Genomic DNA, 19243 nt, shown 5'->3' with positions numbered 1-19243 from the left:
TATTGCAGCACACAACTCCTTATAGGCAGTGTTTCTGGGAACCATTTGGGTTCCCCTTGGAGATTATTTTCTTTATCCTAGCGTGACTATAGTTCTTAAGGAGGGATGCTTTGTATCTCTCCTAAAATTTTATATTCGGAGAAATTGGCACACACCACATTATGTGGAGTGCTAAAGGGATACCTGCTAATCCCCATTTTATCTGCTCCTGTGACATTTTTGTCACAGAGACCACCTTCTAGTAATGGCTGGTGGACGTGTTCAACAGACTATGGTGCTATTTGTTTACCACAGGCTGTATTCACAGTCCCGGTTATGCACAATAGGGGCACCTAAGTACTAACTTGGGGGGGGATTTCTTTTTTCACGATTTCTAGCATCTTTGGTAGCCTTTATTCTACCATTCAGGGAGGGGGAGGTGTGTGTGTCTGTGTGTGCGTTTTTTGCCTTTGGCAGGAACCCTTGGGTGTGTCCCCCCCCCCCCTAGGCTCCAGTGTGTCTGGGCATGCAGGAAGTGGGGGAGGAGTTTTTCACTCACCTGCCCTTTGTCGTCTCCCTGAGTGCCTGAATGGAACCAGCTCCCAATGGGGGTCTGGCTGTCCTGATTGGACAGCCATACGCCCCTTTCTGTAGACTGATTTTAGAGATTGTGGAGAAGTGAGTGCTGAAACTGTATATAAGTTGAGGTTCCTGAAGTGAAAGGCAAGTCGACCAATGGAAACTGAAGTAACCAAAAAAGATGACCAGACATGCTTGCAGACACTTTGTACACTGTGAAGCGACCACTGGTGGCCTGACCCCATTTTCTATATGAATGTAGAACTCTGAAAAGGACTCCTTCCCTTTGACTGGTAGGAACAACCAGTCCCAAGACAAACTTTTATACGAGCCATCTTCTGAGGTCCTGTGTGCTCCTAGAGCTGCGGAACCTTAATACCAGGCGACCTCCGACCCAGTTAAAGTGCATGGTCGTGGAAAGGCTGAATCCGTCCAAGTCTTGCTGAGCTCCGGGTGAACCTCCAGAGACACAATCCGAACCGTCCAAGACCCCTCAGCAAAGTGCAGGACTTCTGGAACTGAAGAAGATTGACTGGGCTAATCGCGTCCTTTTGTTGGTGCTGAGGAAAAGACTGCAAAACTGCAGTGTGACCAGAGAAGTTGCTGAAATCTGTGTCAGAGGACCTCCCTTGAGGCTGCTGCTGAGCGATCCTGTCCATTGTCCTGCCTTTTGTCACCAGACCAAGGAATCCGGTGGTCTGGTCCAGCACTGCCTCATCGAGGAAAATCCTTCCACAAACATTTCTTCAAACCAAAGGTACTCTGGGGAAAATGGTATTGCTTACCTTAATCTGAAAAGTCGCTCCAGAGCGTTGGAGTACACGTAGAGGTGTCCGGGGCAACCCCCTCTGACCCAAGCCGCTGCTTGTGTCCATATAGTGAGTCCTTTAACAGGGTCTCCGACGTTGGTTGTATCCTCTTGCATCTTGGAGACTAGAAAATAGTCACAGGAGTTTTTTGGTCTGCTGCTTGTCAAGAATTTTCCGAACTTTAGCCAGGGTTGCGTTTTGGACCATGAAAGCCTTGCTGTGCGAAGAAACTGCTTCTATAACCTTAAACATTGCTAGTATTACATTAACCATTTTTTTTCCTTCCTAAAAGTCGTAATTTTATGTGGTTTTGCAGGAAAAATGTACTTACCGTATTTCTCCTAAGATTCGCGAGGGCCTGTTATTACTGATAATACAGAATAACTGTCATTACTGTCAAATGCTGAAACAATTGTAACTGCGAGCAACTGCAAACTAATTGCTCCAAAGTATTCCTAAGTGTTTTGCTTAATTGTACTAAGTATTTTGAAGCATTTCTTCTATGTATATATAATCTATATTTTAATATAAATGTATGTGTAAGTGTTTCTTTGATGTACATTACTAACTAGGTTCAGTGTACTTACCTACAGCTCACGTCTTCCTCTTATGATAAGTCTGACTGCTCTGTCACTCTACCACGGTTCAATGAGTAGTACAGACTGATACTAAGGGTTGGGCATCTGCAAACCATTGGGATAGTTTTGTGAAGTCTACCTACAAAGTGGACTTTTGGAAAACTCCCAAAACACTGGCCGCGGTCAAAGTCAGTGGGTTCTACATAGGCATTCCAAGCATCTGGTTATCAACCTCAGCAAGTAATTGTCAAGTCATACTTGTGTTCCATACACCAAATGTTTGTGCCGTAGGGATGCACGTTTGTAATTTGTAAGTATGTAATGATTGACTCTAAATGTTTTGTTGTGTGGTGAAATAATGTGTGTATGCATGTGTTGGTTCACGTGTGTGTGGTGTAAAGGTCAATATACTAAGAATGTTACATATTTACATTTTTAGAATTGGCCGTTTGTAAGACTACCTTACATGTATGTATCCGAATTTCAATCGGTGACGATGTCTAAGCTATTTTGGAATCCGGGTAATTTTTAGGAGGATGGAGATGAGAAAGACATTCTATACATGGACTACTGCATGTGTTAATTTATTAGCTTTTGTTTGGTTAATGAACATTAATTAGTTGTAGTGAAAACAGGATAACATAACTTTTAACCTCTAAACATATGGTACATCTTTTCAGGTTGATGCAGAGAAACTTGCCAAAGCAAAACAAGTTGCTGAATCAATCACCCAGCGTAAACTTCCTCTCGCCAAGCCAGGTAAGCAAGTTAGTCAGCACTTCACTGGCACACCATAATAGATGTCTGCACAAGGTTGTATGCAAAATATTTTAGCTTAATATGACCAACTAGCCATGCCCCCTCGACCCCCGCTCACAGCTCCCCTCCCCCTGGCGTTGCCCTGGTCTGTAGCTGACATGCCTTGAAACACTTGTGTATAGGCGTGTTACAAATGCCATATCCTATATCTTGCACATGGTGGTCTGCTATAGACTTGTGTATATATATAGTGTTCTTACTTCCTATTTTTGTAAAATTGCAAAATAGGCAATCTCCTGTAATCACCTATACTGATGGCACAGGGCCGGACCCTCTCCACCACTGTGCAGGGCGAATGGGTGGGGGTTGGTCAAATTTCACTATCTCCAGTACACCCCAGCTTGGTATGCCGACCTTGTGTCCTAACTTCCTATTTTTTTTAATAGACGCTAAATCAGCAATCTCTCAATCACTTACTGATTGCACAGGGCGGGGTCCGACCCTGTGCTAAGAGAATGAGTGCGGTTGGTCAGATTTCAGTATCGTCAGTACGCCCCAGACTGGTATGCCGACCATGGGATAAAATATCAGCCCACCAACTGTTATGGGCTGGAGCCAACCCTGAACATAAACACACTTTCACAAAGAAATATATATATAGTTTGTCTACAAATACTCCAGGCTCCCTAAATGTGAATAATGTAATGTTTTAATGTTAAAGGAAACTGGATAGTACATGTACTATGTTGAAGGTCAGAATAAGGAGACGGTCAAGGAGGCATGATCTTAGAATACTTTTTATTTTCTTTAACGTAAACAGGCCTAACCTTATCTTAAGCATAAAACTCTAAGCCCTGCTGCTTAAAAAAAACATGTAAACGAGTGCTTGTCAGGTTGTCTTAAGAAATGAAGTCCTGGGTCCAGAATCCTATTCTAACCTAGCGTATCTCCCTATCTCTAAAAGGAAAATACAAATGCAACCAGATACACTGGGACATTGCCCAATGAAAGGGATGGCTGACGGCTTCTAAGCCCCACCCCCTCTCCTATGTTGCCATTCTTAAAGATTTTCTTCTTGCCAATTTCCCTCCATAGTTTCCTATGGAACCCCATTCTTTTTGCTTTGTTTTTGATCGTGTCTTGGCGTTTTGAAGGTAAGGGAAACCTTCAGTTTCCCAATAGTTAATTAGCAAAAGGCAAAACGTGAACGTGCTTAGTCCTGCAGACTGTCCTGGGAAACTTTGTTTCCCTTTCCAATTCTTGTATTTTTAGATTGCACCAGCATCATACACTTTAAGCGCAAATGGCACACTTTTGTTCCAGCCTCTTTTTGCACAGAGGATTTTTGGTTACTTTTATGTGCCATAGACCGGCTGGTGGCAGCAGTTATATATTTAAGGTTTTTCATTATTTTTGGTATGCACAATGGTGTTAACAGCATGCAGCTACTAAATGTGGCAAGTGGCCCAAAATGGCAGTGCCATGAGATTTTTGCTTGCTCTTTGGCCATATTGTAGTCTGACCTCCTTCCTGCCCTCTTATGTCAGGAAAGTCCTTATAAGGCCATGCACTTTCCCAGGAAAGCTGCTGTTTTTTATACTTGAGCTTTTGTGCTTGGCTCAGGAAGGGGGCTTGGATGTTCTAGTCCACAGCACTGGTGCTAGAAAGTCTATTTGGGGTGGTTGTGAAACCAGTAGTTGTTCCTGATTGGACAACTTCTAGCTGTTGTGAATGGTGCAGAATCTTACTATTGGTGGCCTTGGACTTTGATTTTCGATAGAGTAGGACTCTGGCAGCCATTCTTCACATCAACGTTGGAGCCAAGAATCCCTCGTAGAAGAGTGGACTGTTAATCACTGAAGACAACTCGTGAAGTGGCCCAGTATCCTCTCCAGTGCCTGGCCTAGTGAAGCCCTAATCTTCTTCCTAATCTGACCCGGAGTGGTGCTTCAGCCCTTGGACTAGTTTGACCAACTAGTCTCAACATCTTCTTGAGGATCCAGCCCTGTAGAGCCATTGGAATTGTACCTGCACTGCCCAGTGGACTGATCGGCTCTCTCATAGACTACCTTGCCATATGTGTTGGTTTATTGCTGAATGTCAGCTTCCTATCTTCAAGGGAACTTGTCCTGGAGCAGCTTCAGTGACCACAACTGGAAGGATCATCATTGGAACTCTTTCCGCCATCCTGTGAAGTATCCTGAAGTGGTCTGCATTATTGAATTCTACATTTCCACGCCAATAGGAATTGCATCTTGCAATTGCACCCGAAGGAAATCTTCGAACCTGCAACTCCTGGGCACCTCTCACTGGAACAAAGGGCGGAAGATGGAGTCCCCAGTGACTCCCAGATGATCCACGACTACGTCTGGGCAAAATTGAAGTGGGGTTGGGGGGGGGCAATTGAGCATCAGTGTGCGCCCCCCACCACCAACGCATCTTTGGTCTCTGAACCTGGACCGGGTTGTCCTCCCCCTGGGTTAGCCTTGGATCGGGAAGAAAGGAGAGAACTTGCCTATCGTTGGGCAAATTGTTGTAGGACTTGTAGTTCAAGGTATTACCCACAACAAGCCCATTGTATCCTTTTTAAAGAGAACCCATCCCTGTGAGAAACTGTGTTGCACCCATTCACCTTTGGGCACAAGGCCTCATTCATCTCCCAAATTTTTTGGACTACTCAGTTTTGGATATTGTACTTGTAGATGCAATACAATGATGGCAACCAATCACATTACTTACCTACGTTGTTAAATTAAGTTATTTGATGTCTGTTAAGTGAACCTAATGGTGATTGTATATTGTTAGGGAGATTTATCCTTTTTTTTTCTTCCATAAAACATTTTATTAAGCATTTCAATTGGGATAAAATCGATATCGTAGTACATTTATAATACTACATTTCACAGCCACAGGAGAGTTCCAAAATCCTTTCTTTGAGTCTGATCAACAGAGCCCTTCGCTGACACCAGATGTTGTAGAGGCCTTGAGTGTTGGGTACCGCTTCCTCCCCTATTGATTAATTATTGGAGCCAGTGGGTCATGGGTGGACGACGGGTGATTCCTGCGAATTTCTCTAATTGGCCCTGAATCGGGCCTAGGTATTTCGGAAAGCATTAATCTTTCCTGAGTGGCTCGCCGTGAACTTTTCCGACACCACGGTGTCCTAACATTTTGCCCACCACATAGATATAGAAGGACCGCCTGGGTTCTTCCACAGCAGGGCTATGACGATTTTGGCCGCTGTGAGATGGTGAGTGCATAAGCAGACTATTTGGCCTGTAACTGGATAAGCCCCAGCTCCAGTGTCCGCCAGCAGTATTATCCCTGGGTCCCTTGGGATGGTTAATCCTGTGAACGATTTAATTTGCTCCAACACCTCCCGCCAGAAGTTGCTTGCTTTTGGGCAGGCCCATAGCAGATGAAACAGGGGGCTACACATCCCCTCCAGCAGCCCAGGGGAATAGCCGGATTGCTTTTGTGCAGCTGTTCTGGCGTTCTGTAGTACCTGTTAGGCAGAATTGCAGGCAGTACCCTCTGGGAACACCACACACAATTAGGACTACAGGTGTAAGCAAAAACCACCCTTTGGTATAGGTCTGTACCACACACTTTTGGTAGCGAGCTGAGCAGCCAGGCTGATGTCGAGAGAATGTGAGCAGTAGAAGTTGTTACACAGAAGTATCACAATCGCAGAGATTCAAGTAGACATACACTCAAGGTTTCTTGGTAAAAATACTTATTTACAGTCATATAGAAAACATTCACTAGTAGAAATCAACTGAATAGGAAAAAAAGGCAGAGGTTTGTACAAGGGGTTAGAAAACACTTCTTTCAGATAATGCAAAGGTTCAATGTACCAGGAGGGTCAGTTCAATTCAGTAGGCCAGGTCAAAGTCAATAGTCTAGTGTTTTTGGATAAGACGGCACAGTTCTGGTGCAGATGGAGAAGTCTTTGTAAAGGTTTTTAGATGTAGTTTAGATGAAATCCAATGACAAGCTGGGTCACAAGCTCATTAGGCCTGCAAGTTGGGAATGTTTCACGAACTTTCACCGCGAGAGTTAGGATCCCTCAACCGGATGGCACAGTACCTTAAAGTGAAGTAAAAAGATGTAGCTGAAGACGTTGGTTCCTGGCAGTTCCTGCAGATCTCTCTGTTCCTTAGCCTCAGTCGTGGGGACAAGAGGGAGGACGTCGGGGACTCCTGCACTGCACAGGATCGTCATTGGAGCAAACAAAATGGTGTTAGTTCAGCTCAAGTAGCAGTGGCTTCCAAACGCAAACTGGTGTCCTTCTCCCTGGTTAACGTTAACCCGCTCCGAGATTGGTATCCAGGCGTTTGCTGAGTTGATTGGTCCTACCAACTCAAATGAAAAAGCCATCCTTGAATGAGCTTCTCTATCAAATGGAGATCTGGCAATTCGGAGTTGCAGCAGGGCTTCACTGGGCAAACCAACGGTGCAGTGGTTGCAGCAGCCGTCCTATTCCAGCTCGTCTTCGGTTCTTTCGTTCCACTGGTCGTCTCTGATTTCCAGTCCTGGAGACTCGCCTTTTAACAGTTTTCTCCCATTCATTCCAGCCTGTCACTCACCCAGCAGGGTGGCTGTCCTTGCCGGACAGTCAGCCAGTCAATCACGCCAGAGTGCATTTGGGTCTCCTAGGAGACCAAGTACAGGGAGTTTCGAGCACCTCCCTCATTTCCTGTCCGCCCCAGACACGCAGACGCTATGGGCGGACTTCAGTCCTGAAGCCCGCCAAAGGCTCGCGAACAAATGGACCAAACCTGGTTTGGCGTGCAGAGTTAAACACCAGAAGGACCTTTCCACAAAGAAACGTCAAAAAAGATGACCAGAGTCTGTTTTTACAGAGGGGTCTTGGGCGCCATATTGAAAAACATGGTGGACCCGATTTTTAGCTACCAGTGTTCGCGGTCGGGAAAAATCATGGTAGTTCGTTATAAAACTACTGCCACCAGCCATTTCAACAGGAAAGGGTAGCTTTTGACAGCTACAAGAGTGTTTAGACATAGGGGATATTAAGTAACCCATCTAGCACTCTATAGGAAGATGGTGTGTGCTGGGTCAATGAATTTAAAAAGACTAGTAAAGTCAATTTAACTTTACATTCTCTGGGGAACAGTAGTTCATCCCAGAGAAGGTATTTAAACCTTGGGAAGTCCAAAGGATACCCCTGTGCCACTGCACTATAGGTGCTGTGTGACGCAACAATAAAACGATGATGCCTGTGGAGTTATCAAACTCCACAACCAAAGAACAGAAGAGTAAAACACACCAACATACATGAGAGAATGGGTAAAAAGCCTCACACTCTCTCCAAGGGAAAAAAACAAGTCCTCAAAATCCAGCAAAGTTGCTGGAGGTCGCTAAGGTGAAGGAAATTGGCACATTTCTGAGAATTCTGCCTAACAGTACCTGTAGCATACTTTATATCCCCCCTCTCTGTTGGTTATGCACTGCATACTTTTGTGTAATCCAGACCATATCCTGCCCTAATATTCCATTTCAATTGTTCGCCCCAGATCTCTTTCCCAGCTCAGCATATATTTTTCCTTTAAGATCTGGTCTCTGATTTCCAGTAAGCGATATTGAGTAGAGATGTTCCCTCTTGGTGGGGCTGACGTTGGGGTTAGTTCTAATGCAGTTAATTCCCTCCCTCCTTTCTCTCTAATTGCCCCGTGCATTGTTTAATGCCTTAACTGAGTGTATCAGAAACGCTCTGCCTATGAGATGTTGAGTTCGCTTTACGTTCTTCAAATGTCAGGTGATTTCACCCCCACCAGAAAGTCGGATATCCTCCATGGGCCTCCTGCCCTCCAGGCTGCTTCTCGGGGGAATTCCCGGGGTGAAATTTGGTTTAGTCCTAATTGGGGTGAGGGGACCAAAGGAGCCTGTGCATTCCCATTTGCAAGTTGCTTGTTTCCAACGTAACACCGTATTTTTCATAGCTGTGAGGGGGGGGGGGCTTGATTTACAGAGGTTCTAGGGGTCGGGATATGTGGGCAATCAGATAGGGGGGATGAGCACCATGCTTCCTCAATTTGTTTCCAGTATGGCTGGTTCACATTCAGAGCCCATGTAAATGCATGAGGCAGTTGCACTGCTTGCCTGTATAGGGATACATCTGGGACCCCCAATCCTCCGGAGCCCCTCCCACGCAGCATAATCCTCTTCGCTATGCACGGTTTCTTCCCTGAACCTCCCCTCACCCCCCTTGGACCCCAGTTATTGGGGGACCTGTGCAGTGATAAATTAATCTGAGTATTATATTCATTTTTACTGCTGCTATCCTTCCGAACCAGGAAATCTCCTGCTTCTGCCAGTGTTCTAGGACTTTCTGTAGTTCTCTGAACAATTGCGGGAAATTGCTGTTGGGGAGATTTATCATTATTGTGCTTCATCCCCTCTCCCAGTGAGACCCCCAGTATTTTTTGCTGGACTTCTGGACCTTTTTCTTTTAACCGTGAATGAGTGGTGCCTTTTTGCACTCATTCATTCTTATGGGCTCTATCTTTTGGAACTCTATTCTTTGTAAACTACCTGTACTATGGAGTCTGTCGGCTCCATAGCTCTTAAAGGCATCTGTGTTTTGCTACTGCAGCACACAGCTCCTTATGGGCAGTGTTGCTTCTACTCCCAAGATGGGGTTTAAAAAACGTATCGACTGCGCATCGAAGATGTAGATTACAGATCCTCACCGCGTTTGTCTTTGGTGCCTAGGTTCAGACCATCGAACCAGTGACTGTGTCTCCCATCAGTCGATGACGGAGAAGGCCCTTCGTGAGAGGAAACGTAAACTGGCGGTGGAGCGGGAAGCTTCCAAGGCTGCCTCGAAGGCCTCGTCAAAAATACATAGGAAGTCGAGCGATTCGAAAGAATCAGATCGTCGTAAACACTCTGAGATCTCGATCTCGCAGTAGATCGAGACGCTCTTACTCTTCAAAAAAGGTTGAGGAGACCTAGTTCTCCCTCTTCTTCCTCGGATACGTCTACCAAATTGGTATGATGTCTGACTAAGTCGGATTCCCCAAGAAAATGGGAAGAATTTAGAAGGAAGATGATGGTCTTTGAGTACACAGCCTCCAGCCCATCGAAGAAGCATCAAAAGAGCCAGACCCTGGTCGCACCGTCAGACGACACAGGGAAGTCAGGAACTAATGTGGTAAAACCCAGTAGTATGGTTGAAACTCGAAAGACTCCAGTCAACGTCAAATCGCCAAAGATTCCTCAAGAATTGAGTGTTTCCCCAACACCGTATAAAAAACAGAAGTCGTTGAAACCCTCAACTTCATCAGCGCCAACGGCTTGGACATCAAAGCCAAAAGCGTTTTAAACGCCTTTGTCGAAGACATCATTAGTGTCTTCAAAGACTCCTTCGATACCATCGAAGGTTGCTTCGATTCCTTCGGCTCAAACTCATGAACCGGAAATGAAATTTACTCCTTTACCTAAGTCAGACTTGTTTAAGTCTGTCTTCCATCACCTTTTGGAGTACAATATGGTACTAGAGAGGTCCCTGAAGAATTAATTGACCCAGAATCGAAAATGAGAGACCTGTGTGATACCCTTCGCTCTGCTAGTGGCATTGATACGTCACCTGAACTGGAGTTTGCAAAACCTGACCCTGCAGAACATGCTGATTTAGGGTACAGGAGTCTAATGAATAGTGTGGTTGAATACATGGGCTGGGGTAGAGCCTTGCACACTTTTGATCAGGATGATATGACTGACTTACTTGATCAGGGCCCCCAGAAGGATCCTGTTCTCCCCTTCCATAGGTCACTTCAAAGAACGGCAGAAAAAAACTGGGAAGTTCATGATACAATTGCTGCAGTCAACAATAATTTTCCAAAGAAGTATAGAACTTCTAGTTCTAATCCTGATTATTTAAGCAGGCATCCCACTCCAGAAAGTCTGGTTATCCAGGCTGCAACTTCCTCAAGACAAACAGCATATCCATCTATCCCCCCAGATAGAGGGGATAAGAAGGTGGATGCTTGGGCCCGTAAGGTCTTTACCTCGGCTAGCATGGCTCTCAAGTCAACTAAAGTCACCTGTGCCCTGGCCAGGTTCACCCATACCCTGTGGGACTGCATTTCGGCGGCGGCTGAACATATTCCGGAAGGCGAGGAAAGGGAAGGCTTCCTGAATATTGTCAAAAACGGAAAGGAGGCAATGGGGGAATTGCTCCAGTCTGGACTGGATACTGCTGATAGTATCAGCATATCCATGACTGCAAGCACAGTACTACGCAGATTTGCGTGGTTGAGGAAATCGGGGTTTGCACCAGATGTGCAGGCCAGACTTCTGAAAATGCTGAGGCTGTTTGGTAGTAAAGCTGATGAAAGCTTAGAAAAACTAGAGACCTCAAAAGCGGCAGCTAAGTCTCTTAGCGCCTCCATGCGACAGCCTGAGCAACCTTATTCGGGCTCATCTTCCTGGAGAGGTCGTTCTTTTCGGTACTACTCTTTTGGTAGAGGAAGAGGACAGGCCATACAAAGAGGCAAGAGAAATGTTACTCGTGGTTGACCAGGAAAAAGTGCAAAACCAGCCTCTGGAACGGCATGTTTGCTCTCAGCCGCTCCTGAAGCCGCTGCCAAATCACTGAGGCCTTGCACACAAAACCATGGTGGGAGGCAGAATCTCTCAGCATCTGAAAGAATGGCGGGGCATTACTTCAGATTCTTGGGCACTGGAGACAGTAGCTCAAGATTACTGCCTTCCCTTCCTAAAAAGGCCTCAGGACCATCCACCGGGAACCAACTCTGTCAAAATTCCAGATCCGCTCCTGTTGCAGGAAATTTTAACCCTGCTAGAGAATGGTGCAATAGAACAGGTACCTTTAGCGGAGAGGAACAAGGGTTGTTACTCCCCCTACTTTCTGATTCCAAAGAAGGACGGAGGATTGAGACCCATCTTGGACTTAAGAAACTTGAACAAGTTCCTCAGGAAGGATACGTTCAAGATGGTAACCCTTTCCAAGATCCTTCAGGCTCTCCAACTCCAAGACTGGTTGGTATCATTGGACCCCCAGGATGCGCACTTTCAAGTGCCAATCCATCCCAAGCACAAAAAGTACCCGAGGTTCGCGGTTGGTGGGTCTCACTTTCAGTTTCGAGTTCAGCCATTCAGGCTGCCCTCCGCCCCAAAGGGTTTCACCAAACGATGGGGGTTGTGGCCGCGAGTCTCAGGAGAGGGGGATTCAAGTCTACCCCTACCTGGATGATTGGTTGATCAGAGTACGTTCTCCCGAACAAGCTCAGGAACATCTGTTGATCACCTGTCACTTCCTTCACAAACTGGGCTTCTTCCTCAATTTCAAGAAGTCTCACACAAGATCCTCCCAAAAGCTCCAGTTAATCGGAGCAGTTTTGGATACTTCCTCGGGAAAAGCCTCGTCTCCCGAGGTGAGAGCTCTTCACATTCTGCAGATGGTAACAAAGTTCCAGAATGCCCAGCATCTGCCGGCCTTCGATTTTCTGAGGTTTCTCTGCCTCATGGTGTCCTGCATTTTTCTGGTGCCAGAGGCCAGATTGAGAATGAGATCTGTTCAATGGGCCCTCAGAACTCAGTGGTCCCAGTTCTCTGGTAGTATGTCGGATCTTCTGCAAGTCCTAAGCACAGTTGCTCAGGTTCTTTTGTGGGCCTGCAACTACAATATCCTCAAGGGAGAATCGTTTTGGCAACCATGGCCGGAGATAACAGTAGTGACAGGCGCCTCACTCACAGGGTGGGGAACCCACACCAACGATCTGACGATCAGCTGTTGTTGGTCTCCATCGGAGTCCAAACTACACATCAACCTATTGGAGCTCAGGGCAATCAGACTAGCGCTGAAGACCTTCCTGCCCTCTGTACAGGGAAAGAATGTCCTGATAATGACGGACAACACAGTGGCCATGTACTACCTCAAAAAGAGAGGCGGTGTAAGGTCACTACCACTGTCCAATGCAGCTCTGATTCTGGGCAATACGAGAAGGAATCTCTATCGGCAGTTCACGTAGCCAGAGAGCAGAACACGTCGGCAGACGCTCTGAGCAGGCAGAGCAGTCTCCCACGAGTTGGAGCTAGCTCAGGAAGTCGTTCTGGAGATCTTCGCCCTTTGGGGAACCCCTCAAGTGGATCTGTTTGCGACCACGGTAAACCGGAAGTGTGAATACTTCTGCTCAAGGGAATTTCCTCAGAGGAGCTCTAAGAGACGCGTTCGTGGTGGACTGGAAGTTTCCACTTCAGTACGCGTTTCCTCCAGTACCCCCGATTCCTCAAGTAATCAGGAGGTTGAGAAAGTTCAGGAAAACCATGATCCTAATTGTCCCGGATTGGGCCAGGAGGACGTGGTACCCGGACATTCTGGACATGTCCATCTGCCCTCCAATACGTCTTCTGCATAGAGAGGATCTTCTCTCGCAAGAGGAAGGTCGGGTTCTCCATCCAGAGATCAAGACACTCAACCTTCACGCATGGTTTCTGAGAGGTTGAGATGCAAGGATTGAGATCTTCCGGATGATGTAATGGAGATTTTGCTTTCTGGCAGAAGGCCAGCAACCAAATCTTTGTACCGGTGTCGTTGGAACAAATTCAGTAACTGGTGCAAAGAAAAGGATGTCGACCCTCTTCAATGTGGCACCCCAATAGTGCTCTTTCCTATTGCATCTAGCCAATCTGGGGCTCCAGAACGGAACAATTAAATGATATCTAGCTGCGCTGTCCATTTTCAAGCGCTCCTCGTCAGAGGTTTCTTATTTCAAAATTCCATTGATAATTCAATTTCTGAAAGGGCTTACTGATATATACCCTCCAGTCCCTATTCATGTCCCAACTTGGGGTTTAAATCTAGCACTTAAGTTTCTAACTTGTATACCTTTTGAGCCTCTGCACTCCTGCCCCTTGAGGCTTCTAACATTGAAGACTGTCCTTCTTGTGGCCTAACATCAGCCCGCAGGGTTAGTGAACTACAGGCTCTCTCATGTAAACCTCCATATACTAATTTTTTTCAAGGACAAAGTGGTTCTTAAGGTTAAACCATCTTTCTGACCAAAAGTAGTTTCTGACTTCCACTTGTCACAAAAAATTCTATTACCAACATTCTATCCTCCTCCTCATTTGGAAAAAGAAGAGGAGGGACTGCATAGACTGGACCCCAAAAGGGCTCTATTTTTACATTTCAAGAATGTCAAAAATACATCAAGATAACCAACTTTTTGTGGGTTATACAGGTCATAAATTGGGATTAGCGGTGACCAAACAAACTTTATCCCGCTGGATCATTCTAGCTATAATTGAGTGCTACAGATTGGCGGGAAAAGACCCACCGGATGGGCTGCGAGTCCATTCCACTAGGGGGGTGGCTACTTCTGCGGCTCTGAAGATGGGAGTCCCTGCAGCAGATTTGTTCAGCTGCAACATGGGCATCAATGCATACTTTCATCAAGCATTTTTGCTTAGATGCCTCTTCCTCCAATGAGGGTTTATTTGCCAAGGCGGTACTTCATTCCGTCCATGAGAACAATAACTAGTACTCCCACCTCCAAAATTACCTCTGCTATGGGAGTCTATCGTAAAATGAGGAATACGTGGGAGGTCACAATCCATTTGAAGAACAAGTTACCAACTGTAACGTTCTTTCGACTGGCTGTTCCTCCCACGTATTCCTCATCGCCTCTCCCATCCTACCTCGCAGTACAGTTTACGTTACTTAGACTCTTTGTGAGAGGAAAGTGTGTGCATCAGTCATGAGGCACGCCTGGGTGTTCCTCGAATATTTCCTCATAAAAACAGACCTGAATCCAACGGACGCGGCACAAGCTATTTATACTGATGGTGACGACGACACGGTACAGAGCCGGTCGAGGGACATCAACGCCACAACCTCATGCACAGCGCCCTCTGCTGAGAATTTTTTTCCCGAAGCAGCGAAGCTGGAAGGATACGAATATCATAAGATGAGGAATACGTGGGAGGAACATCCAGTCGAAAGAACTTTACAGTTGGTGAGTAACTTGTTTGTCTGAGAGATTGGCACACACCACCTTCAGTGGAGTGCCAAAGGGATACTCCGTATCCCCCTTCTCTCTGCTGCTGTGACTAGTTATGGCTGGTGGCAGTGGTCACGTTTTTACCAACTATTGTGTATTTTTTATATCGCAGGCAATGTCCATGTCCCTGGTAGTGCACAATAGGGGCACGCAAGTACCAAATTGGTGCCTCCCTTCTTTTTTCGCCATTACTAGAGTGGTTGTTCGAGGGGATTGGGTCCTCCGACGTATTCCATATCTATGACATGTAATCACCACAGCTGTGCTGCTTCGGAAACTTTTTTCGGCGTCTGCGTCGATGCTCCGTCGTCGAGGACCTCCTCCGAAGTCATCCGATGTGATAAGTAGAACGCAGGACGCCCGTAGCCTCAGTTCGTTTTTTCCGCGAACGTGTTGCTTCGTGAATCTCGGTTAACGCCTCGACTCTTTGGAGTTCTGTTCTTCGAACCTGTTGTTTTGTGAAAATCCTTTGTGTGAAGATGTCTTCTACTTCGTCTTCGACCCCGCGTCCGGGTTTCAAGAAGTGCGGGGAGTGTGGGTCCAAGATGTCGGTGACGGACTCGCACGACGCCTGCCTCTGGTGCCTCGGGGAGGCCCACGACACGGATGACTATCGACTGCCAGTCGCTCACGTCCAAAGCCTTAAGCGAACGTAAGAAGAAGTCGGTAGGTCGGGTGTCCAAGCCCCGGAAGTTGAAGTCTGCGGGGCTTTTGACGGATGAATCGAGGGGTACTCTCCGCGTCCTCGTCGGAAGTCTCGTGGGTCTCCTTCTAGGAGTCGGTCTCGCCACTCCTCAGCCTCTTCGAGGCATTCTCGGAAGCGCCGACACCGGTCGTCTTCCAGGTCCTCTTCGGAGGACTCTGCCCGGCACGTCACTTACCCCACCAGCCGTGCGACGCCAGAGGAGTGGGCTTCCTTCGGGAAGAAAATGCTGGCGATTCTTGAGTCGCATGGTACTAAGCCGTCCGCGCCCCTGAGTGAGGTCGGTCGTGAGAGGTCGAGAGACACCGCTCGCAAGAGTGGTCGGCACGAGTCACGGGAGAGGTCCCGTTCGGACAAGGAGACTCGTTCTCGACGTACCCGTTCCCGGTCCTCGACGCGTTCGAGACCGTGTGCACCTGTGAGGTCTTCGAGGAAGACATCGACGTCTGAGGCGTCGAGGGCATCGACAGGCTTTCTCGAGGCTCCGAGGAAGTCGTCGACGCTCAGGTCGTCGAGGGACACGCTCGGGGATCCGGCTTCGAGGGCTGTGTCGACGCCGCCGATGCTGGCGGCGCTGCATCTGACGTCGACGCCGATTTCCTCGACGCCGATGCCTGTTCTCTCTACGCCGATGCCTGTTCTCTCTACGCCGGCGCCGATTCACTCGACGCCTTTCGTGTCGGAGGTACCCAGTGGCACGGGGGAACCCCCTAGGAAGGCTCTGGTTAAGAGCAAGCACTCTCGGGTGCCTTCTTTTCGCCACCTGGAATATATTTCAGAGGCGGATGAGGATTCTGATGGCCTGGTTCCTAGTCAGGTTCCAGATGATATTGTCTCGGGCCATAGTCAGTTTGACGATTTAAGGCAGTCACTCCATGATGCCAGTGGACTGGACACCTCTCCGGAGGTGGAGTTTTGTAGGCCTGAGCCTGGCTCTCATGCCGATTCCTCATACCGGCGCCTTATGGCTAGTGTTTCGGAGTACTTGGGATGGTCTGCTCCCCCAGGGGAGTTTGTGCAGGATGATCTGACGGACATCCTTGATGTTGGTCCCCCAACTGACCCGGTACTGCTGTTCCATATGGCTTTACAGAGAAGGGTGGCGGCGGCTTGGACTGCTCCGGAGAGTCTCCCGGCGGTGGGCAGATCCTTGTCGCGAAAATACCGTCCAGCCAGTAGCGACCCCTGCTACTTGACCAGGCACCCCACTCCGGAGAGTTTGGTGGTGCAGACGGCCACGGCCCGGCAAAGCAGGCGTCGTACCCTACCATCCCTCCTGATAGGGACGACAAACGTTTTGATGGCTGGGCGAAGAAAGTGTTTTCTTCTGGTGGTATGGCGCTTCAGGCGGCCAACTCCATTTGTGCCTTGTCTCGTTTCACACACACTTTGTGGAATTGTGTTGCGTTAGCGGCTGAACATATTCCCGAAGGGGACGAACGGGATGGTTTCCTTGCTATGGTCCGGGATGGTAAGGATGCCGTTCAGTCGGGTTTGGACTTAGCTGAATGCGTCAGTAGGTCCATGGCGGCGAGCACCGTGATACACAGGTTTGCGTGGTTGCGGAAGTCGGGGTTTGCTCCTGATGTGCAGTCCCGGCTCCTCAACATGCCCTTTGACGGTGAACACCTTTTTGGCAGCAAGGCTGACGAGAGCCTTGAGAGGTTGCAGACCTCAAAAGCTGCAGCGAAGTCGTTGGGCGCTGCAGTTCGCCAACCTCTGCCTTTTCGTCCTAGGGGACAGCAGTGGAGGGGTGGTTCCTTTCGCTATTACTCGTCCTTCAGTAAAGCGAGAGGAGCTGGCGGTCAAAGAGGCCAACGCAGGGGTACCAGAGGTGGACGACAGGGTACCCGTGGTGCCAAGGCCGCTCGGGCAGTTGCCTCTTTGCCCTCAGGTAACGCTGCAGCCGCTCCCACTCAGTCATGAGGCCATGTCCCATGGTTCGCCGGTTGGGGGAAGGCTGGCGCAGCATCTTGTAGAGTGGCAAGCCATTACTTCAGATGTGTGGGTTCTGGAGATCATAACCCATGGCTACTGTCTTCCCTTTCGGCACAGGCCTCGCGACAATCCACCGGGGAACCTCTCTTTGCAGAGTCCGGATCTGCTCCTTGCTCAGGAAATTCAAGCCCTGCTGGAGAAAGGCGCCATAGAACTGGTGCCTGTAGCGGAGAGGAACAAGGGATGGTATTCCCCTTATTTTTTGATTTCGAAGAAAGACGGGGGATTGAGACCCATCATGGACTTGCGCGGTTTGAACAAACTCCTCAGGAAGGACAAGTTCAAGATGGTTACTCTCATGTCCTCCAGGCCCTTCAGCTTCAGGACTGGTTGGTGTCACTCGACCTCAAGGATGCTTACTTCCATGTGCCGATCCATCCCAAGCACAAGAAGTACCTAAGGTTCGCGGTTGGCGACTCGCACTTTCAGTTTCGGGTCCTGCCGTTCGGATTGACCTCCGCCCCGAGGGTTTTCACCAAGCTCATGGTGGTGGTGGCAGCGCATCTCAGGCAAGGGGGATTCACGTTTACCCCTACCTGAACGATTGGTTGATCAGGGGGAGCTCTCCCGAGCAAGTCCTGGATCATCTGTCCGTCACCTGCCACTCCCTTCACAGGCTGGGCTTCTCCCTCAATTTAAAGAAGTCCCATTTGACGCCAACACGGCGGCTCCAGTACATCGGAGCAGTGCTCGACACTTCCCTGGGACAGTGTTTTCCTCCCCAGGTGAGGGCTCTTCACATTCAGCAGATGGTGCACAAGTTTCAGCATGCCCAGTCGCTCCCAGCGTTCGAGTTCTTGAGGTTGCTCGGCCTCATGGCATCCTGCATTCTTCTGGTGCCAGAGGCTCGCTTGCGGATGAGATCTTTGCAGTGGGCACTCAAGACGCAATGGTCGCAGTCCTCCGGCAGGATGTCGGACCCGGTTCAGGTGCCGCCCTCGGTCGCCCGGGACCTTCTGTGGTGGGCCGTCGAAGGCAACTTGATGAAGGGGGCTCCATTTTGGCTTCCCTGGCCGGAGGTGACGATCGTGACAGATGCATCCCTCATGGGATGGGGAGCTAATGCCAACGGGCTGACAGTCAGCGGTCGTTGGTCTCCGTTGGAGTCCAGACTCCATATCAATCTGTTGGAGCCGAGGGCCGTCAGGCTAGCCCTGAAAGCTTTTCTGCCGACTGTGCGAGGAAAGAGTGTCCTGATCCTGACGGACAACACAGTGGCCATGCACTACCTCATCAAAAAGGAGGGGGCAGGGTCACTTCCTCTGTGCAGGGAGGCGATGCAGCTCGAGTTCTGGGCCATCCAGCAGGAGGTTTCGATCTCGGCAGTTCATCTGGCCGGAGACGAAAACGTGACGGCGGATGCTCTGAGCAGGCAGAGCGCGATCTCTCACGAGTGGGAGTTGGCTCAGGAGATTCTCCTGGAGATCTTCGCCCTTTGGGGGACCCCTCAAGTGGATCTATTCGCCTCCAGTGTCAACCGGAAGTGCGAAAGGTTTTGCTCGCGGGAATTTCCTCCAAAAGGAGCCTTAGGAGACGCGTTTGTGGTGGAGTGGTCATTCCCGCTGCTGTATGCGTTTCATCCAGTCTCCGTCATCCCGCAAGTGCTGCGGAGGTTACGGAAGTTCGGTTCCCGGATGATCCTCATTGCTCCGGCGTGGGCTCGGAGGACGTGGTACCCGGACCTTCTCGACTTGTCCATCTGCCCTCCACGTCGTCTTCCCTACCGAGACGATCTGCTCTCACGGGAGGGGGGGTCAGGTTCTCCATCCACAGGTCAGATCCCTCAAC

At 48.7% G+C, this 19243-nt stretch overlaps 1 protein-coding gene across 2 annotated transcripts in view; it reads left to right on the top strand.

The window, feature by feature from the left end:
• Positions 1 to 19243, top strand: part of LOC138497172 (uncharacterized) — a 1228614-nt gene that overhangs the window by 936914 nt on the left and 272457 nt on the right. For both annotated transcript variants that reach the window (XM_069620463.1, XM_069620462.1), the window contains one exon: positions 2626 to 2704. In XM_069620463.1, coding sequence (XP_069476564.1) covers positions 2626 to 2704 — 79 coding nt within the window. The remainder of the gene's footprint in view (positions 1 to 2625; positions 2705 to 19243) is intronic.

Source organism: Ambystoma mexicanum, chromosome 5q (genome assembly GCF_040938575.1).
Source record: "Ambystoma mexicanum isolate Mex_15411 chromosome 5q, UKY_AmexF1_1, whole genome shotgun sequence".
Taxonomy (NCBI): domain Eukaryota; kingdom Metazoa; phylum Chordata; class Amphibia; order Caudata; family Ambystomatidae; genus Ambystoma; species Ambystoma mexicanum.
This window is presented reverse-complemented; position numbering and strand designations above follow the sequence as displayed.